At 40.9% G+C, this 18,669-nt stretch overlaps 1 protein-coding gene across 1 annotated transcript; it reads left to right on the forward strand.

Annotated features, from left to right (window-relative positions):
• Positions 1–1,543: 1,543 nt before the first annotated feature.
• st8sia4 (ST8 alpha-N-acetyl-neuraminide alpha-2,8-sialyltransferase 4) lies at positions 1,544–12,259 on the forward strand. The gene is made up of 5 exons (XM_077019681.1): positions 1,544–1,938; positions 4,061–4,192; positions 5,469–5,726; positions 6,595–6,888; positions 10,360–12,259. The coding sequence occupies exons 1-5, from the start codon at positions 1,826–1,828 to the stop codon at positions 10,640–10,642; spliced, it is 1,080 nt and encodes a 359-aa protein (XP_076875796.1). The 5' UTR covers positions 1,544–1,825; the 3' UTR covers positions 10,643–12,259.
• Positions 12,260–18,669: the final 6,410 nt, after the last annotated feature.

The raw sequence follows: 18,669 nt of genomic DNA on the forward strand, positions 1-18,669 counted from the left end.
GCACTTGTATAGATCCTTTCAGCCCCAGGCTTGAATCTCCCATTTTTGTCCCAGAGGCACCTTTCTGCCCAACCTCATAGCTCCCCCCGAATCTGTCGGCCATGCGGACACAGAGACATTTTCGTTTTGCTTGATATCTGATGAGTCATTGCCGCTGCCAAGCCCCTGGCACGTACATCTGGCTTTGGCCCCATTTCCAGGAACAGAAAGATCCTCACAAGAGCCGGGAATATATATATGAATAATCCTGCAAATGAGTTCAAGGGTTCTTGTTGCAGTGCCGGATTTTAAATTCAGTTTGTTGTCAAATTGAAAAATGCTGTTCAGCTAAATGGTGCAGGATAAAAACTGGACTGAATTCAAAGATTATCATCTCCCTTTAGGTAGGCACACTCCATCACCCACCTGGCTTTCTTTTCCCAGCACTGTGTTATCACAGAACGCCACACCAGGTGCTCATTCTCATTTCTTTGAAAGAATGAAGAAATATTTCTTCGAAACATTCAGTGAACCTAACGCCTTCTCACAGCAGTAGTGTGTAGGCTCTTGGGTGCTGTATCCACGGACGTAATTTGGGGGGGGGTTCATGTCCCCTGCACTTTTTCAAAAGCCGGTTTTGGTAAACCCCGCACCCCAGTTCTCAAGCCATTTGTGTCCCCCCCACCTATGAAATCAAAATTTCGTCCATGGCTGTATCAGACCAGGCCCTAGGGCAAACCAGTAACCTGTGTCTATACTAATCCATAAACGTCATGATGGTAACAGATCTCCAACAATAGTAACATGTCTATACTAATCTATGCCAACATCATGATGGAAACTGCTCTCCAACACCAGTAACCTGTGTCTATACTATCATCATGATGGTAACATCTCTGCAACACCAGTAACCTGTGTCTACACTAATCTATACTAACATCATGATAGTAACTGCTATCCAACACCAGTAACCTGTGTCTATACTGACATTATGAAGGTGGCTCTCCAATTTACGTCAGTTTTATTGAACTCCTTTCTCAGGTAGACTGAATCATATCGAAGCATTTAGTCAGCCAAGACCCTAAAACCGTACCACAAAGCAGCAAAATGCTAGTATAGCTGGGATCTCATGTGTACCATTCTCCACCCCAGATACGTTCGGTGGTTGGGGTTGTTTTCCATTGTGGTGGAGGCAGGCTGGCACTAGAGTGCACAGCTGCGTGTCCAGTGTCTGGGACCGCCAGACAGCTTTAAAAAGCTCTTAGCGCAACACTGTGACCCACGTGCGGTGCACGTCCGGTACCACGAGAATTGAATCGCTTCGGATTAAATCGTTAAGAATGCCGAAAGCATTAACAGACTGCTAATACGTTTTATGGGGGGGAACTGTTCCACAAAATGAATAAAACATTTCAATGTTTAAATAAATTTGCAGCTGTGCTTATGTGCCCAAAAAAACGGAATAGGAGCTTCATAAGAATGTTTCCCCAAAATAAATAATCCGAAATAAGTGTGACTACAAACCGACACCCTACCGACCGCACCATTTGGTCTCGCTCCGTCTGCTACTGATCTAAAACTTCAGGGACAGCGGCGAGTTGGACCCGCCTCTCCCGACGGTCGTTGGCTTTTGCTAGGAAATAAACGAGCATCTTTATGAAGGGATTGGCCGGCCTGAGTCTCAATCACAACGCAGGAGTGTGGAGCGTGGAGCAGGGCGTGCAGCTGCTGAGTAATGGGCACTGTGTGCAACACAAGCTGGCTGTGTTGACGGAGGGGCACCCGGTCACTGGAGAATCTAATCAAGTGACCAGCTCGGAGGGTCTGGCGAGGACCCACCAGCGAAATGCGCCTTATAAGAAAACGATGGACCGTTTGCACCATCAGCCTCCTTCTGATCTTCTACAAGACGAAAGAAATAGTAAGAAGTGATGAGCATCAGGAAGCCCAACTCGCAAGGTGGGCTCCCGACACATCCTCGCCTGATACAGCCCACGCAACGGCCGATTATGCTCTTATTCTGCTGAGGAAAAAGTTGGATATACGCGTCAAATTATTCTCCTTTATGTCCGTAGTTCGGAAGTTTATTTCTCTGTTAACAATTATCCGACGGTCCTTCACTTTCGCTGCTGCCCGTGTGTATTGTGATGAGACGAGTGCTTATTTTCCTTTGTTTGGACCGCAATGGTAATTTCACCGTCGCACACTTGGCCGGTGTCGGTTCATATGAAGGTGTTTCTTTCTCCGCCGCCCTTTCTTTCACTTCGACACCGTGCCGTCGTTTACTCTAATGGTCTCGAGAATTAGGCAGACGAGTTTTCTTGGCAATTTATTACACTCGGTAAAGTGGGTCACAACCATAGCGGAGCGACCGGGGACATTTATAACCCGTTTAATTTCTGAATCAAATTACGTGATATTCGTAGTCATGTAGTTTACATCACGTATTCAACTCTCGTTTTAGACGGTGGCTATGATATTCAATAGCTCTCACAATAATTGAACTTGTAAGGTGAATGTCCTCAAACTTTGAAATATTGTAATACTAAAATATTGTAATACAAATGGCATGAGGACTCATATATACGTCATTAGGTGATAAACACTTCCAGGAACTAGAAAAAGTAAGTTTCTGCTTGAATTTTGAGTTCACACAAAGGACGGTGTCGGTCATTAGAGGCAACGCCATCCATCTCTTTTTCTAATGGGCCTACAGTATTTTCTTAATTTGGAGGTTTTTGTTCAATTGCTTTCGTTCCAATGACAAGGGAAAAAGTGAGAATCTTGTTTTGCATTTGTTCTGTAGACATTTTTCTTGTGGACTGTTTGGTGTGTGGGTGGGGGTGTGTGTGTGGTGTCTGCGTTGGTTTTTACTCCGTGTGAGCGTATGAAATTAGACACATGAAACGTGTGGTTTCCTTCTTTTCATACTTGCACAGAACCGGAAACCTTTACTTTTAGAAAATGTCATCTTGTGCTTTTATATATAAAGTCACCTAATAATTGGAAGTCACCTGTAGTAAATGGTTGTACATATAAATATGTTTGAGGCCCTTCATAAATATCAGGGTAAATACCAATGAGAATTAATGCTGGTTTCAGTAAAGGAATGTATGATCTAAAGTAGACCAGTCTAGGCCTGTTTGTATGTACAACCTATGAAGCACTGTTTTCAAATACTTTTGAAAGTTACACTTCACAGCCACCTGCACTGTGATCATAAGGGAAAGGCCTGTCTGTCAGTAAGCTTCTCCATCATTGCCCATACATGTAAAAGTACTATGACCCAAGCACGTTTTAGCATTTGCAATGCCAAAGTTTGAAATATATACTTTTGTGCATGAAACCTGAACACCTAATGAATGTTTGGCAGAATCACAAGGTAAAAACTCACTCTGTTCTGTAACAGGATGTGGGTTCTAAGCTGGTCTCAACATTTGTTGCATTGATTTGAAAGAATGCTTTGAGTGTGAGGGCCCTTGCACTTCTAAGTTTGCAAAACATCTTAAAACCTCCACCTGCCATGTCTTAACATGTTGGAACAAATAAAGATGATAGTTTCAAATGACAACTCCAAGACGTAATTCACTCCTACTATCTCCTACTAAGGTTGCATACTTTTAATTGTATAATTTTTTTAATGTTACTATTTAAGAAATTATTAATTTTAATTATTATGATTGGGTTTTCACAATTTAGCAAAACCCTGCATTCTGTCATGTATGTTATAATGCATCTTAAACAGCATCCTGGAGCCACAGATCCTGAATTGATCTTTAAAAGAACAAGAACAGTGGAAACACAAAGGCTTTCAATCACATGCTAATCATTCCTGTCTTTGAAAACCATGTATTTGTGGTCTCCCAAAATGTCAAAGAAAGGTTACTGGGAGACAATCAGCTGTATGGAATATTGACATGACTATACTACCTTCTTTTATTCATTTCGCAATGAGATGAAACTGCAATACTGTGAATTAATGAGAATTTCACACTTGATTCAATGCCATGCATATTGGACCAGGAGTACCGATATGCAGGAAAAATGCCATAACAGCGTTCCTCTTTGCCTGCTTTTACAGTGAGAGTGAACTGAGCACTTCGAGGCTGATGGTCAATAGCACGGAGAAAGTCCAGGGCAAGAACCTTCCTGCATATCTGCAGGCTACGCAAGACGGCTGGAGGCTCAATGCTACTCTAGTCACCATGATAAGGTGAGCGTGGGGGACCCGGGTGCTTCTTGAGAGCTGCCATTAAGCACTGTCTGCGCCGGCCGCCTCTGTGAGCTGATAGCATGATGGCTTCCCCACTAAAATCAAGGTTACCTCATTTTAGTTGGCTGCTGCCATTCAAGTACTAAGCATTTGCCCTTGCTCAGAACCAGTATCGTTGAACATTTCATTCTTAAGATGTTAGACCGGAATTGAATTTTATTGCTTACTTTTTTGGGCAGCGATTAATTGGAATCAATACATTACATGCATTTTTTAATCAGTATAGTGGCACATGTTCTAGGTGTACACTGAACAAGGGGCATATTTTTATGCTAAGAATAGTGTGGACCACAGAGCCCCGGCTTTCCCACAGAGGGAATAGTTCAACCAGGGCTGCTAAAACACAGAATAGAAATGACTGAAAGTTGCCTAGGTAGCATAGTCATTAGCTCAGAAAATACTTGCTGTCCTTTCGAATGCTGCTTTGAATTGTCCACATGTTCTCGACATCCAGCACCGCCCTTTGTCTACACGAGCACAACACCACCTGCTTTCTTGTTCTACTTCTTCTGCATCGTCATTCGTTTTCCAAACAACCACTGTAGACGTTAGAGGAGAACATGTGAGTTGAACGTTCTGCCCTGTTTGTCTTGGAGCTGTAGCTTCTCAGACCGAGATGGCTGTTTGTAGTTTTGTTTTGAAGTCGGTGACTAAGATTAGGATGGAGAGGAGATGAACCTTGCTACGTCAGCCCCCCCTCTTTCAGCTTTCTGTAAAACCAGGCCTGCGGCCAGCAGACATTTGTGCTGCCTCCTATCTACTTGGATTTATACAGATTATAGAAATGATCTAAACCTGATCTCATTAGCATCTCCCAAACGCTGAGGGGGGAACGGGCATATTGTAATTACCACGCGCTGTGTTAACTGTCTGGTGTCATTTGGCTAATGTTATGCGTGGCTGACACCACCAACACCTCGGATGTGTGTCACAAATACTTTCTCATTAGTGGTTTATAAGATCTTGCACTGCCTCTCTCATCTACCAGATGAAAAGTAACCAACAGAAATTCCATCTCTGACTCAAAGCTCAGGTTTTAGATTGCGTTTGAAGACATTATGGAAAGGTTATAAGTCAATTGTATTATAACATCAGTACAATCATTGTATTGTTATTATTATTTAAAGCACAATGTTTTGCGGTCATCCACCGGTGGGCCTGACTCTCTCTCCTCAGTCTTATGTCTGCCATTGATGTCTCTGTGTCCAATTAAAAGGAAGGACATTCTACGTTTCCTGGATGCAGAGAGGGACGTGTCCGTGGTCAAGAGCAGCTTTAAGCCTGGCGACAAAATCCCCTACGTCCTGGACCGGCGTAGGACGCTCAACGTCTCGCTCACTCTGCACAGCCTTCTTCCTGAGGTGTCCCCTCTGAAGAACAGGAGGTTCAGGACCTGTGCCGTGGTGGGCAACTCCGGCGTGCTGCTGAAAAGCGGCTGTGGGAAAGAGATAGACAGTCATGATTTCGTTATACGGTAATTCTCCCCCTTAGGCTGTTATTCCCTCTTCACCATCTCACGTATCGAGTTCTGATACCGATGACTGACACGGGAGAAGAGAAAGCACTGGATGGTAAAAGGCTGCCTGCTAATCCGTCTCCCAGACTCCTGTTAGAGATACACTTTATCATGCTTGTAACTTATCTCAGCCGAGTCGCTAATTTACGGCATCTTAGCCAGCATAATCAAATGAATCCCCTTTCATCCAGTCAGAAGGAAAGTGGCATGAAGCCAGAGGTTTGTCGGCGTAATCCTAGCAGAGTTCCAGATTCAAGCTGTCACTGTTTTTCATCGCTAGCGACCCCATCCTTTCAAGAGGTTTACATAAGAAAACTCCACAGTACAGCCTCTTAAAATGGCTCTTAATTGCTGTTGTTGACATGAATGTTTGTTCTGAAAGGAACCACAGAACACCACACACAAGAAAAAAAAATGTTTTCCTGTTTTTCTAAGTGCTTCCCTAAAAACCTAATAGCATGCTGTATGTTGTGATGCTATGTTGTTTGAAAGAAGGCCACACAAAGGTAGCACACAGTAGGTTCATCCACTGTGTACCAGCAGAATGTTTGTGTTCAGCTGCAGTCTGCGGTAAATCCATATGCATGCATGTTCAAAAGCTCTGCTGTATAAGGCTCTGCATTCATAAACGAGGACAGCGTTCTTCAGCAGTTTTCGAAAGCAGACGTTTTGCCACAAGCTTTTTCATTCTATCTCATCATTCATTTCAAAGAAGAAGAATAAAGGGAAAAAAATCCCCTCCACATCACACAACTAATACCCTGCAGGAAGCCCAAGGGCCTCTCATCGCGACACTGACGTTTCTTTCCGTGCGGCTCTGGTGCAGATGTAACCTGGCCCCGCTGGCCGAGTTCGCCGAGGACGTGGGCCTGAAGTCGGACTTCACCACCATGAACCCGTCGGTGATCCAGCGGGTGTACGGCGGCCTGCGCAACGCGACGGTGCGGGAAGCCTTCGTGCGTCGCCTGGCCGTCCTGAACGACAGCGTCCTTTGGATTCCCGCCTTCATGGTGAAGGGTGGGGAGAAACACGTAGAGGGCGTCAACGAGCTCATCCTCCAGCGGAAGCTTCCGGTGCGCATGGCCTATCCTTCCCTCCGATTGGTCCATGCCGTGAGAGGGTGAGTCTCGCTGTCCATTCAGTGAAAAGCAGTACCACACAAGCTCACATGTCTGGGCTTAAGTGAAAGTGACAAACGCTGATAACGGTGACAAAGGTCTTTCTACAACAGTGTAGAAACTGTCCTTTCTCCTTTTTTTTCCCTGCTTCTTCTTTTATGTTTCCCTTCTAAGAAGAAAGATAACATCTAATAGTCATGGTTGGGTATCCAGCTGTGTATGCCTGCATATCTGTATGCAGAGTCTAAATGCAGAGTTTAAAGGAGAGATGGGAGCAGTAGCTGCCCATAGGAGGACGAGAGCTTCATGTAGGCTATGGAGAGTGTTTGGAGCAGGGGGGAAAGTGCTGGTGCTCTCTTTACATACATATTGGTGTGTGCATCAGCCCTAATCAGAAAATAATTATGAACTGCATTCTGAATTTCAAAAGTGGGTAAAAGATACTAGGAGATATTGGTGTGTGTGTATATATAGAATATATATTATTTTACTCAGTGACAACCATTTGCCATCTGTTTGGTTATTCTAGCATTGTTAATGCCGTACTGGTGTTTTGCTGAGGTTACATCAACATGCTGCTCACTGCTGAGAGTAGCGCTAACATTAGCTTGTTGCTCCTGGCCTGCACATATTGGTTCTGGCTGAAGCTCTTCTGTGTCTGTCTGACGTGTTCTCTTTGTGTCCTTTTCTATCCAAGTCGTTTAGCATTTGCATTTAGCATTAACATTACTTGATGTTGTACATTGATGTTACACTGATGTTACTTGTGTCTGGTACTAGCCTTGTGGAGTAAACAGGAACAGGTGTGCGTCCGGTGTGTGTGTAGTGCCTTGTGGGTAATGCAGTTTTTATAGGGTCATGCTCAGAATGTGCTATAGAGAAGAGGCGGAGCTAGACTTTTTTTTCAAGGGGTGGCCTAAGGGTGAGCAAGGCTTTCTCAGAGGGGTCCATGTACAAATGACGAACGAAAGGAAACAAATAATTCTCTTAAAATGACCATTTCCAGTGGGGTGGCAAGGGCTCTGATGCCACCCCATTGGCTCCGCCACTGCTATGGAGAGGGCAAAAAAGAGTACACAAGAAAAGTCACGTTACAATAACGAGTGTGTACTGCTTAGTCACATGAACTAGAAAATGTTTAGACCTAAAGTGTGTATTCACAACTATTCCAAATACCCAAACTATTAAATTGTTTGTTTAACATTTATGAGACTCAGAATCAGAACTGGTGAAGTAAAACTGAAGTCTTAAGGCTCACTTGTATTTGCAGTAGTTCACGTTAAATCGTAAATAGTCACAGGAAGTGAGCAATGCAGTGTAGATGGGCTGCTGATTTTTGCTACAGATAAAAATACCAAATGTATGTAATAGTATTCAATAACCCCTTCAGTATGTGCAGTTTTAACATTGTATATCAAATACAGGAACCTCAGAAGTATCATTCCTTTGATATAAAAACCAGATTCCTGTTCGAAGTCCATTTTAAAGTGAAAGCACTTAAAGCACTGCTGGTTGGGTTCTGCGTTGCCACTAGGACAGATGTGTGGCGTTTGTGCAAAGACAAGCTCCACTCTCACACCGCCGTACGTGAAATCTGTTTCATTCATCGCGGTCTGACGCTATTGCTAATGCTGGGGCAGAGGGGAAGTGCCCACTGTGGAAATCAACCTTCACTGAGGAAGTGTTTACCTTGTGTGCTAGTTTTTCATTTGGTCACAGATTGCTTTCATTCTTAATCAAATCGGCATCAAAGAAGTGCAGAACACCCCAGACAAACCAAACAAAAACATGGGTTTGGGTCGGCTGGCGGGGAGCGTGGCTCGGCGTGGGCTGGCGGGGACAGCCAGCCTGCAGCAGCCAGCACCAGCAGGGAGTCTGGAGCGACCGCTTTGTGATCATCCCCTCCTGAAGACAGAGCCTGAGGGGCTGCCACCAGCGGCAGGGCTGGTTCGGCGGGCGGGAAGGCGGCCCGACGATTACACGCAGGCCCATCTCAGTCAGCGCGCTGAACGTCACGCCGGATGGGGCCTGAAAGCTCTTTATCTTCACGCTGCATTGCCGAATTAAATTGTGTTTTCATTTGAAGAATGCAAGGAGAGGGTCCTTCTCCTGAAACACTGCTCACGACCTCTATCTTTGAGTTTAGCACTCATAAGACTTATGGGTGTATTTAGAGTATAGTTAATTTTTTTGGTCATGTAGTCTAGAATGAGGCTCTTGTGTGTCTCTGCTGGGGTCTTTACATTTATTGATTTTTGTTTTGTTTTGTTTTTTTCTTTCCCAAGCATGTACACTTTCATAAGGGATTTAGTGGGTGTGTAGAAACAAAACTCCAAAGTGTATCCCCAAGACAAATTCCCACCCAGGACTGGTCAGCCTCTGTTTTGATACCGTCTTCAAAAGGTGCTGTTTTAGCCACGTAATTCTGTGGACACATCAGACGTTCTTGTGAGTTTCCATGGCAGCCAAGCCTTTTCATTTCAATGACACCTTCCGACTGGCCTGCTTTGGTGCTAAATATAGGAGTCTGAAGGGTGAAACGACTTGTCGGGCGACTAACCCCAGAGACCACCACGTATCGCTAGGTTATATCACTCTCCTAAAGGAGGCATTAAAGAATCGGAAACTCGGGAGTGCTGAATCATGAGCTATGATTTGGACACAGTTAATTATGAATTTCTTCTCGGCTGGTTCTAATCGCCTCAGCAGGGTGAACAGAAGTGAGCGATGTTTTACCATAATCGATGTGTTGGCTGTAATGTAATCGGTTGAGAACTTTTGCTGTTACTGTTCAGTTCATCCCTGCCTGGCACTCTCTAAGCATCTTTACAAGTGGCGTTAGTATCTTCAGCAGTATTGGATATTGGATTGGAAATGTTATGTATTTGTTTACAGGATGTCTACATTGTTTTCGTTTTTTTCTAGAAATAAGAATGACCAGATAAAATCCTTTTCATTCAAAAACATTTTCATATAATCTTGTGGTTAATTGCATTTGACCTTGCTTCCCTGAGCCATCTTTTTATTCATTTGATAAAAATTAATAGCTCATAAAGTCAACACTTATTAACATGCAAGGTGCATTTTCACAGAAATTTATATGCATAGCAAAAGACAATGCCCCTGGCTTAAAGCCAGCAGACCGTTAAATCATTAAGACAGGCAAATTATGGCCTAATTTGTCGTTCAATTACAGAGCCTCCGAAATGACATCTTGCATTATCTTGTTACATTAGACCATTATGAATATGTTCGAGAATGGCAGGTACTCAACTAGTGCATTTTGGATAGGCTAATTATGTCCATAGTTGATTAAACTGAATTAAATATGTTAAGGCACTGCTAAAACCCAATATTCTTGGAACAGACCAAAGGTAAATTATTTTACATAAACCAGTGTAGGAATTAAGTAACCGAAGTCATGAAACATATTTTAAATTGCATTCTTTTTTTTCTTTTTTTATTCCCCAAAGGTATTGGCTTACGAATAAGGTCAACATCAAGCGCCCCAGCACTGGACTGCTGATGTACACCATGGCGACACGTTTCTGCGATGAGATCCACCTTTACGGGTTTTGGCCATTTCCAAAAGATGCTGAAGGCAATCCTGTAAAGTACCATTACTACGACACTCTCAAGTATCGGTACTTCTCCAGCGTCGGGCCTCACCGGATGCCTCTCGAGTTCAAGACTTTAAAATTGTTGCATAGCAAAGGGGCCCTCAAGCTGACCACGTCTAAATGTCCTCAAGGTTGATGAGTTCGACTTGGTCGATGTTACGCCACTCTGTGCCAATTTCAATCAAAGCGACAGCTGAATAAGTTGTGACATAGGCCACACTCGAAATGGTCTGAGTGTCTGAACCATGTAAAGTTTGGGCTCTAAGAGTGCCTTCAGTCAGTAATATTAAAGGTGCTGTCTGCAGATTGTTTGATGTGTGTCGATGGATTAAAGTGTTGTTTCATGTCATGTTTCATAAATGAAATTCCCATCAAGACATCTTGATCCACAGACATAAAAAATTGGTTTCAGATACCTTGCAATAGTTTGGCTAATGAGGAAAACCTCATTATTTTTTTTAAAACTAAGTTCAGCATGATTATTCTCAGTGACTTCAATTGAAATTGAAAACTTCCTTACTACAGGAAGGTTACTATAAGAGAATATTCTTGATCCCAAAGATCTTGATCTTCTTACTATAAGAGAATCTTCTTGGTCCCAAAGATCCAATTGTTGCAGACATCATTCCTTGAGAGATTGTTTTTTTGAGTGAGGTTTTTTTTTCAGTGCTGTACTTTTTAGGATTTAGAGGCCTTAGTGCAAATTATTTTTATATCAGTCTAGATTATACAGTGCATACATTTCCTATGTTGAATGTCTCACTAAAATGGATATTTGGTTACTTTTTGTAAGCCTGTGTAATGTAAAGTACTGTATGTATGAAAGTCAGTTAATACCACTGTTGTGTAAAAAAATGTAAAAAGGTAAACTGGTCATTCTTTTTTTGGAATTTTATTTGGAATGTATTGCATATTTATTGTACATGTGGATGTTGGGATAATATTTCCTACTGTAGTTATTGAGCCAAACTCTTCCCCTTTCTGTCGTTTAAAGGCCTGGATATTCAGATTAGCTTTTATCCTCAGGTGCAACAACTTGATGGTTTTCAGTGAACTGTCATGGCTTCCACAACAAATAGAAGTGCAGTCATGCACTTGTGTTGTGTGCTTACAAACCCCAGGAAGTCTCCAGCATCAGTTCTACGTCCCCACCCATCTGTCGGAGTCGTGTTTTCTCACGGGCTCGCTGTGCTTCATCTCCCAGCATGCTCCGTGTCTCCAGGCCTGCGGTGCCCCTCTGATTTCGTCCTCCTGAATGGTTATTTGCTGTAATTTTGTACATATGTATGAATGTAAAGATGTTTTCATTTGTACCCAGCAGGAAATTAGACAGTGATTGAATGTTACTGTTTGACATGCACTGACTTCAGTCACCATGATGCTTATTCTTTAGTCTTTCTCCAGAGTTGTTGCTGTGTCCACAGATTTTGTATAACGTGACCACTATTCTTAAAAACAAAGATTTAAGGAAGAAATTGGCCACTTGTCATGCTATTTATTGTTATGGGAAACTGCTGTTTTTATTTAAGTTGTTTTTTTTTGTAATGTCACTTTGTAATTTATATTGTACTTTTTGTATGTTGAATCAAGACTGATCAAGATGTTGAATGTGATGGTCTTTGGTGTGTTTTTAGGGAATTTGATACTTTGTTTTGCTAAAATTGGAGCTTTAAAACTGAGTTCACTTTTTCATAACCAAATTTCTATGTTTGTAGACATTTTAGACAAACAATAAAATACACTGTTCACCTGTTTTGCATGTGTTTGTATTTTTGCTGGTTCTAAATCATGAGGGGTACACCTGTCAGATAAACCAAAAACGACATGCAGTCAAACCTGAACAAGTCTCATAAATGGATTGTTGTGACCAAGCTATTCACATATTAACCCACAGTTATGATACGATTAAACAAGTTCAACTCCCAAATTTTCATTCTGTTTGGTTACAGAGGGAGAGTACAGTCATGGCCAAAAGTTTTGAGAATGACAATTATATTTTCACATGATCTGCTGCCCTCTGGTTTTTATGTGCGTTTGTCAGATGTTATCACATACAGAAATATAATTGCAATCATGAGTAACAAAAGCTTGTATTGACAGTTAGAATAAGTTAATGCAGCAAGTCAATATTTGCAGTATTGACCCTTCTTCAGGACCTCTGCAATTCTCCGTGGCATGCTCCCTTCTGGACCAAATCCTGACTGATAGCAGTCCATTCTTGCACAATCAATGCTTGCATTTTGTCAGAATGTGTAGGTTTTTGTTTGTCCACCCGTCTCTTGATTGACCACAAGTTCTCAATGGGATTAAGATCTGGGGAGTTTCCAGGCCATGGACCCAAAATCTCTGTTTTGTTCCCTGAGCCATTTAGTTATCACCTTTGCTTTATGGCAAGGTGCTCAATCATGCTGGAAAAGGCATTGTTGATCACCAAACTGCTCTTGGATGGTTGGGAGAAGTTGCTCTCGGAGGACATTCTGGTACCATTTTTTATTCATGGCTGTTTTTTTAGGCAAGACTGAGAGAGCCGATTCCCTTGGCTGAGAAGCAACCCCACACATGAATGGTTTCAGGATGCTTTACAGTTGGCATGAGACGAGTGGTGGTAGCACTCACCTCGTCTTCTCCAAACAAGCAGTTTTCCAGATGTCCCAAACAATCGGAAAGGAGATTCATCAGAGAAAATTACTTTACCCCAGTCCTCAGCAGTCCACTCCCTGTAACTTTTGCAGAATATCAGTCTGTCCCTGATGTTTTTTTTGGAGAGAAGTGGCTTCTTTGCTGCCCTCCTTGAGAACAGGCCTTGCTCCAAGAGTCTCCGCCTCACAGTGCAGATGCACTCACACCTGCCTGCTGTCATTCCTGAGCAAGTTCTGTATTGCTGGTAGCCCGATCCAGCAGCTGAAACACTTTTAAGAGGTCCTGGCGCTTGCTGGTCTTTCTTGGGCACCCTGGAGCTTTTTTTGGCAACAATTGAACCTCTCTCCTTGAAGTTCTTGATGATGTGATAGATTGTTGACTGAGGTACAATCTTTCTAGCTGGGATACTCTTCCCTGTTAGGCCATTTTGGCAGATGACTGCACGTGTTTCTTTAGAGATAACCATGGTTAACAGAAGAGAAACAATGATGCCAAGCACCAGGCCTCCTTTTAAAGTGTCCAGTGGTGTCATTCTTATTTAATCATGACAGATTGATCTCCAGCCCTGTCCTCATCAACACCCACACCTGTGTTAATGGAGCAATCACTGAAATGATATTAGCTGGTCCTTTTAAGGCAGGGCTGCAATGAAGTTGAAATGTGTTTTGGGGGATAAAATTCATTTTCTAGGCAAATATTGACTTTGCAATTAATTGCTGTTAAGCTGATCACTCTTTATAACATTCTGGAATATATGCAAATTGCCATTATGAAAACTGAAGCAGTAGACTTTGTAAAAATTAATATTTGTATCATTCTCAAAACTTTTGGCCATGACTGTAGTATAGCTATTGTCTTTTTTATTTAGGATATTTTTTCTTACTGTTGGCTTTGTTCCATGTTTATGACACTTTTTGACACTGTTTAACATAAAAACTGAAGGAAGCGAAGACGCCTGTAATAGGCAGAACGTTGGGTCATGTTGGTCTTCTGAGGAGAGAGCCTCTCATTACCTTCTTAGGCAGATGCTCTCAGCCAAGGTGTCTTGCATGTTATTAGTATGACAGTATGTGCGCCCTGGGAAATGAATCTTTGACCTTGCTGCTGGGAACAGCTTGTTTTATCAAGTGAACTACAAAAAGCCCTTTTTTTTGCTGGGATTGAACCTCATGGTTCTGCGATGAAGAAAAAAGAGAATAAATTAACCATAGAGCATTTTTATAGTTCCCATGACAAAACAATGTCTGTACAAATGCATGTTTTATTTAGAATAAACAACAAAAACACTTGTTTGCTGAGGATGAGTTTGAGGGGTTCATATTATTGACATGGATGTCTTCATAACAAAAGTAGTTTGTTAGCAGTTAAGTAAAATTTTATTTACAAAACACATTTCAAACAACAGTTATTGGCCAAAATGCTCTACAAAGTCAACTGCTTAGTTGAAACTTAATGTAAGACAACAGTAAACAACATATAGAAACTATAGACACACATACTCACCACCCACTTTCCCCACTCATTTTAAAATGCTGATGTATAGAAGTGCGTGTCTGGGAAGAACATCTAAAGTTGTGTAGGCTGTACTGAAGCCTAACTTTGAACTTGAGATCATGATATAGCCATGTATATAAACATATGCTAGCCAGTGTAATTAGAAGATCTAAAGCAGAGTAACTGTTTATTATGCATTTTCCACGATTCATTATTTCTCCGTCAAAAGGTTTTTGGTGTTTTTTTTGTGAGTACATTTACATCTGTGGCAATTAGCAAGTTACAAACATGTTTTTAGCTGTCTGCTTAGCTAGCACAAAGAGGTTAAATGATATTAAACGTATGAGGTCCACATATATTTGTTTATATAAATAATTATTAAAGAAATATGTTGTGTGTTATTAAATGAGATCCGATGAAGTGGGCTAAGTCAATACTTGAGTCGTTTATAAGATATTTTTTTCGTTTACATCATACTTTAAATGACCTCTCTTACTTGTACGTGATTCTTATAAAGTAACAGTACTTTTCCTTGAGGTGGCGTCTGTACCCACCTCTGATGAGGGCTGAGCAAGGGTGGAGCAAATCAGAAATGTAGGATGAAGCTTTAAAACCAAATAAATGAATAGGATCATGTAATGGATAGGACACAATACAGAGACTATAAACCTGGTTTGATGTGATCACTTTTCTTGGTGCCAGTGAGCAATCTAGTGGCTGTTTTCTGTATTACTGCAAACGGTCTAAGGAAGACCTACTGCAGTACTGTGGTCTAAGGGAGTTGAGATGAAGGTATGAATGAATGTTTCCAAACCTTCATTTTGGAAATTGTCCTGAGTTCATCAATGGTAATTTTGTCAAGAGGTGGTTTGTCAAATATGTGGTGAGGATCAAATCCTACAGCAAGATTCCTAAACTTAGAACATTATGAGAATATTCTCAGGTTTTCTGATTAATGATTTCTGAATTCAGGGGTGCTAAAATAATTTCAGATTTACTTTCATTTAATTGGAAAGAGTAAATATTAATCCAGTGTTTTATATTTTCAAGGCATTCAGTGGATGCCAGAACTGGGTGTTATAATGGAATGAGATGTTATACTTTTGAAAGATATTACCCAGTGGAAGCTTATATAATGAGAAGAGTCCCTAAAATGTAAGTGCCCTAAAATGTAAGAATCCCTGGTGAAATAAAATGGGCCAATATGAACTGAGAGAGGATTTAAAGTGCTGCAGAACTGCCCCCTGCAGGACGATCACGCTCAAGGCTTTCTCTTCTTACAATTGCATTTCATTTTATTACATATGTATTTATCTTTCTATATATAATTTAGTTTACATTATTGCCTTAGTTTATTTTTAATTAGTGTATTATTTGTTATTGTTATTAGTGTTATTGTTGTTGTTGTTGTCTCAATGTCAATTTATCTATACTGTCGAGTAGGCTAAGGGTCGATTTGTATGGGAACTGTAACTCATGTATCTCCTCAAAAATAGTGACCTGACATTGTCAAGATCCAATAGGTGATCTCTGTCCTGCACGAAACAGATAGCAACAAAATGGACAGCCTGCAGCAACATCTCTGGTAGATGAGATAGATGAGACAGAAGGCTGCTCCTGGCAGGCCTTGAATGCTGTGGGTTTGTTTTTCTTTTTGGCTGTTTTTGGAGCAAACCACTGCATATACAAAGGCAGCTGTGGCCAAAAAACTGCTTCTGTTGTGCCATTGTTCAACAGTTTCTACATTTCAAATAGAGGCATGATGATAAATGTGAAAAGGAATGTAGTTAATGTTGCAAATAGTGACCTTTCAAGGTTCCCAGTCCTTACAAACTCAGTCTCTGAGTATATTGTCTTTAGATGTGTCAGTTGACTTCAGTATTTAAAAGTGTTTTTAGAGTCATGTCAAGGTCTAGTGCATGGATAGTTTTAGTTAACCTTACACAGTAATGTTTAGCTGCCCATCTAACTATGAGTAAATATCATTAGAGTTAGGTTGGCAGATTAGGGTGACTATGTGGTCAACCACAGCCATGTAGCATCAATCGGAAGCTGAGAAACTGAATCCTTCGTCTCTTTAAATTCACATTATTTTGCTAACATTCATTTCTTTGTTATTCCTGATCAGTGAGGATATAATGAGTATTTACTACATTGGTTCTTATCCCTATGAGCAATCTACAATCTCTGTTGAGTTACAGTATTTTTTGGTGATGAAGTACAGTATGAAGACTAACTCAATTAAATAAAAATGATTTTATTTCAGACTTCAGGCTGCTTCAGTGACAGGAGATTTCCAGATGTACTTTTCTTTTTCAGGTTTTCTCCTTTATTGTTATTTTATTTCTCCTTATATTATCTGGACCGAAAAAGCCAAAAGCACAAATTCACCATAGAGGTTTCACCAATGGGGACTGCTGTATATCTGGTTGTCTACCTTTCTCTGTGCATGTCTGCTTCTTTCCACCTTTGTAAAACCACCTCTGCCTGTGACAATGACGCTGTTAATTGAAAATGGCTTATTAAGAGTAAGTCCTTATTACAGCTCCACAGGTGTGCTATATATGTGCTATATTCCACCCTGACAGGCATTATGCAGTTGGGGTAGTTGGTCTCCGCATGACTCCAGATTGTGTCGTGCCTGTTCTCCACTCAGGCCACCTTTCTCGTTCTGACCATGATCATGCTGACAGCAATGTGGTTTCAACAGGCAAGGGACATTCTGTCATTTGTAGATTAGCTGACCTCGTTTGATGTGGCGGTGATGATCCTCGTGTTACCACTGCAGGGGAGACGCAGACAGCGGGTCACTGCAGAAGACCGTATGGCACCAGGTGTCGGATAGTTGGAGACTCCTTCTGGATGTCTTCTGTTATAGCCCATGGTTAGCTAGTTAGGTGAGGTTCCACTGAAAGGATGTGAATGACACAAAATATGTGCAGTATTTCTGTAGAAATATATATTTTGTTTGAATGTTGTGAATTTGAGTGAGTAAATAAATAACATTAATAAGTGGTGGTCCAGTACAGTACACACATACTCAAAAAGTAAATGTTTAATTACATGAGCACTGATTAGTGCACTGACTATATTAATAACAATGTGTAAACAAATTAGTAAAAATTTATTAATCATTCTCAACTTATAATAAAGTAGGTATCTTAGTATATCATACTACAAAATTATTGAATGCCCACAAAACATAAAGTAGCCATTTACTTTTATATTCAATACACAAACTGGTTTAAATATTACTTAAAAACTTCAGGATTTTACTTTTTGTGTTTGTATTTAAAATGTCTGCAATTTGCTAAATACAATTTGGGGTTTTTTTAGATAAGAATTTGCGACTATTATTTACTGTACTGATGAGCTCTCTCATGGACAAATATAATGTAACTAGCAGATGAAAACAGCAGGACGTTTTTTTAGGATGTGTAGGTGTTAAATACTGTGCCATTACTTCTGTCACACGACAGACTTTCTAAAGATTACCTAAGATGACAGTACACAAAGAGCTACCTCTCTTGGAACTTTACCTTATGGATGAGTGTTTTCTTATTTATTAAGCAACACATAAAAGGTGTCAGTAGTATTTTGAGTCAGTACACTCAAAGCACAATAGTATGTGAATTGAGCTGTGTGGCATATTTGATATGTGGACACACTGGTATTCAGGCACCAAATATCTTTACAACAAGTTGTATAAATATGAAATCCATGCTCTGTGAAACCAAGTCTAAACAGCAATGAACCTAGTTCTCAATTATTGCTTTCTTGGATAATTTACCATTGCTAATGTATCATGATTTGTACTTTTGTTACTTATACTGATCTAATTTCATACTAATAATCCTGAAAAACTAAGAAATTGTTTAAGATGTTTAAGTGATGCTCAAGCAAATGTAAAACTATACATGCCTTAGACCTTGACCCAATTTATTTGAAGCAACTACAACATTTCTTCGCTCCCAAACCCTCAAACACTCTCATCCATTTCCTTCAAATATTCAGAGCCATTTGTTTAAA

Source organism: Brachyhypopomus gauderio, chromosome 10 (genome assembly GCF_052324685.1).
Source record: "Brachyhypopomus gauderio isolate BG-103 chromosome 10, BGAUD_0.2, whole genome shotgun sequence".
In the NCBI taxonomy this organism is placed as follows: domain Eukaryota; kingdom Metazoa; phylum Chordata; class Actinopteri; order Gymnotiformes; family Hypopomidae; genus Brachyhypopomus; species Brachyhypopomus gauderio.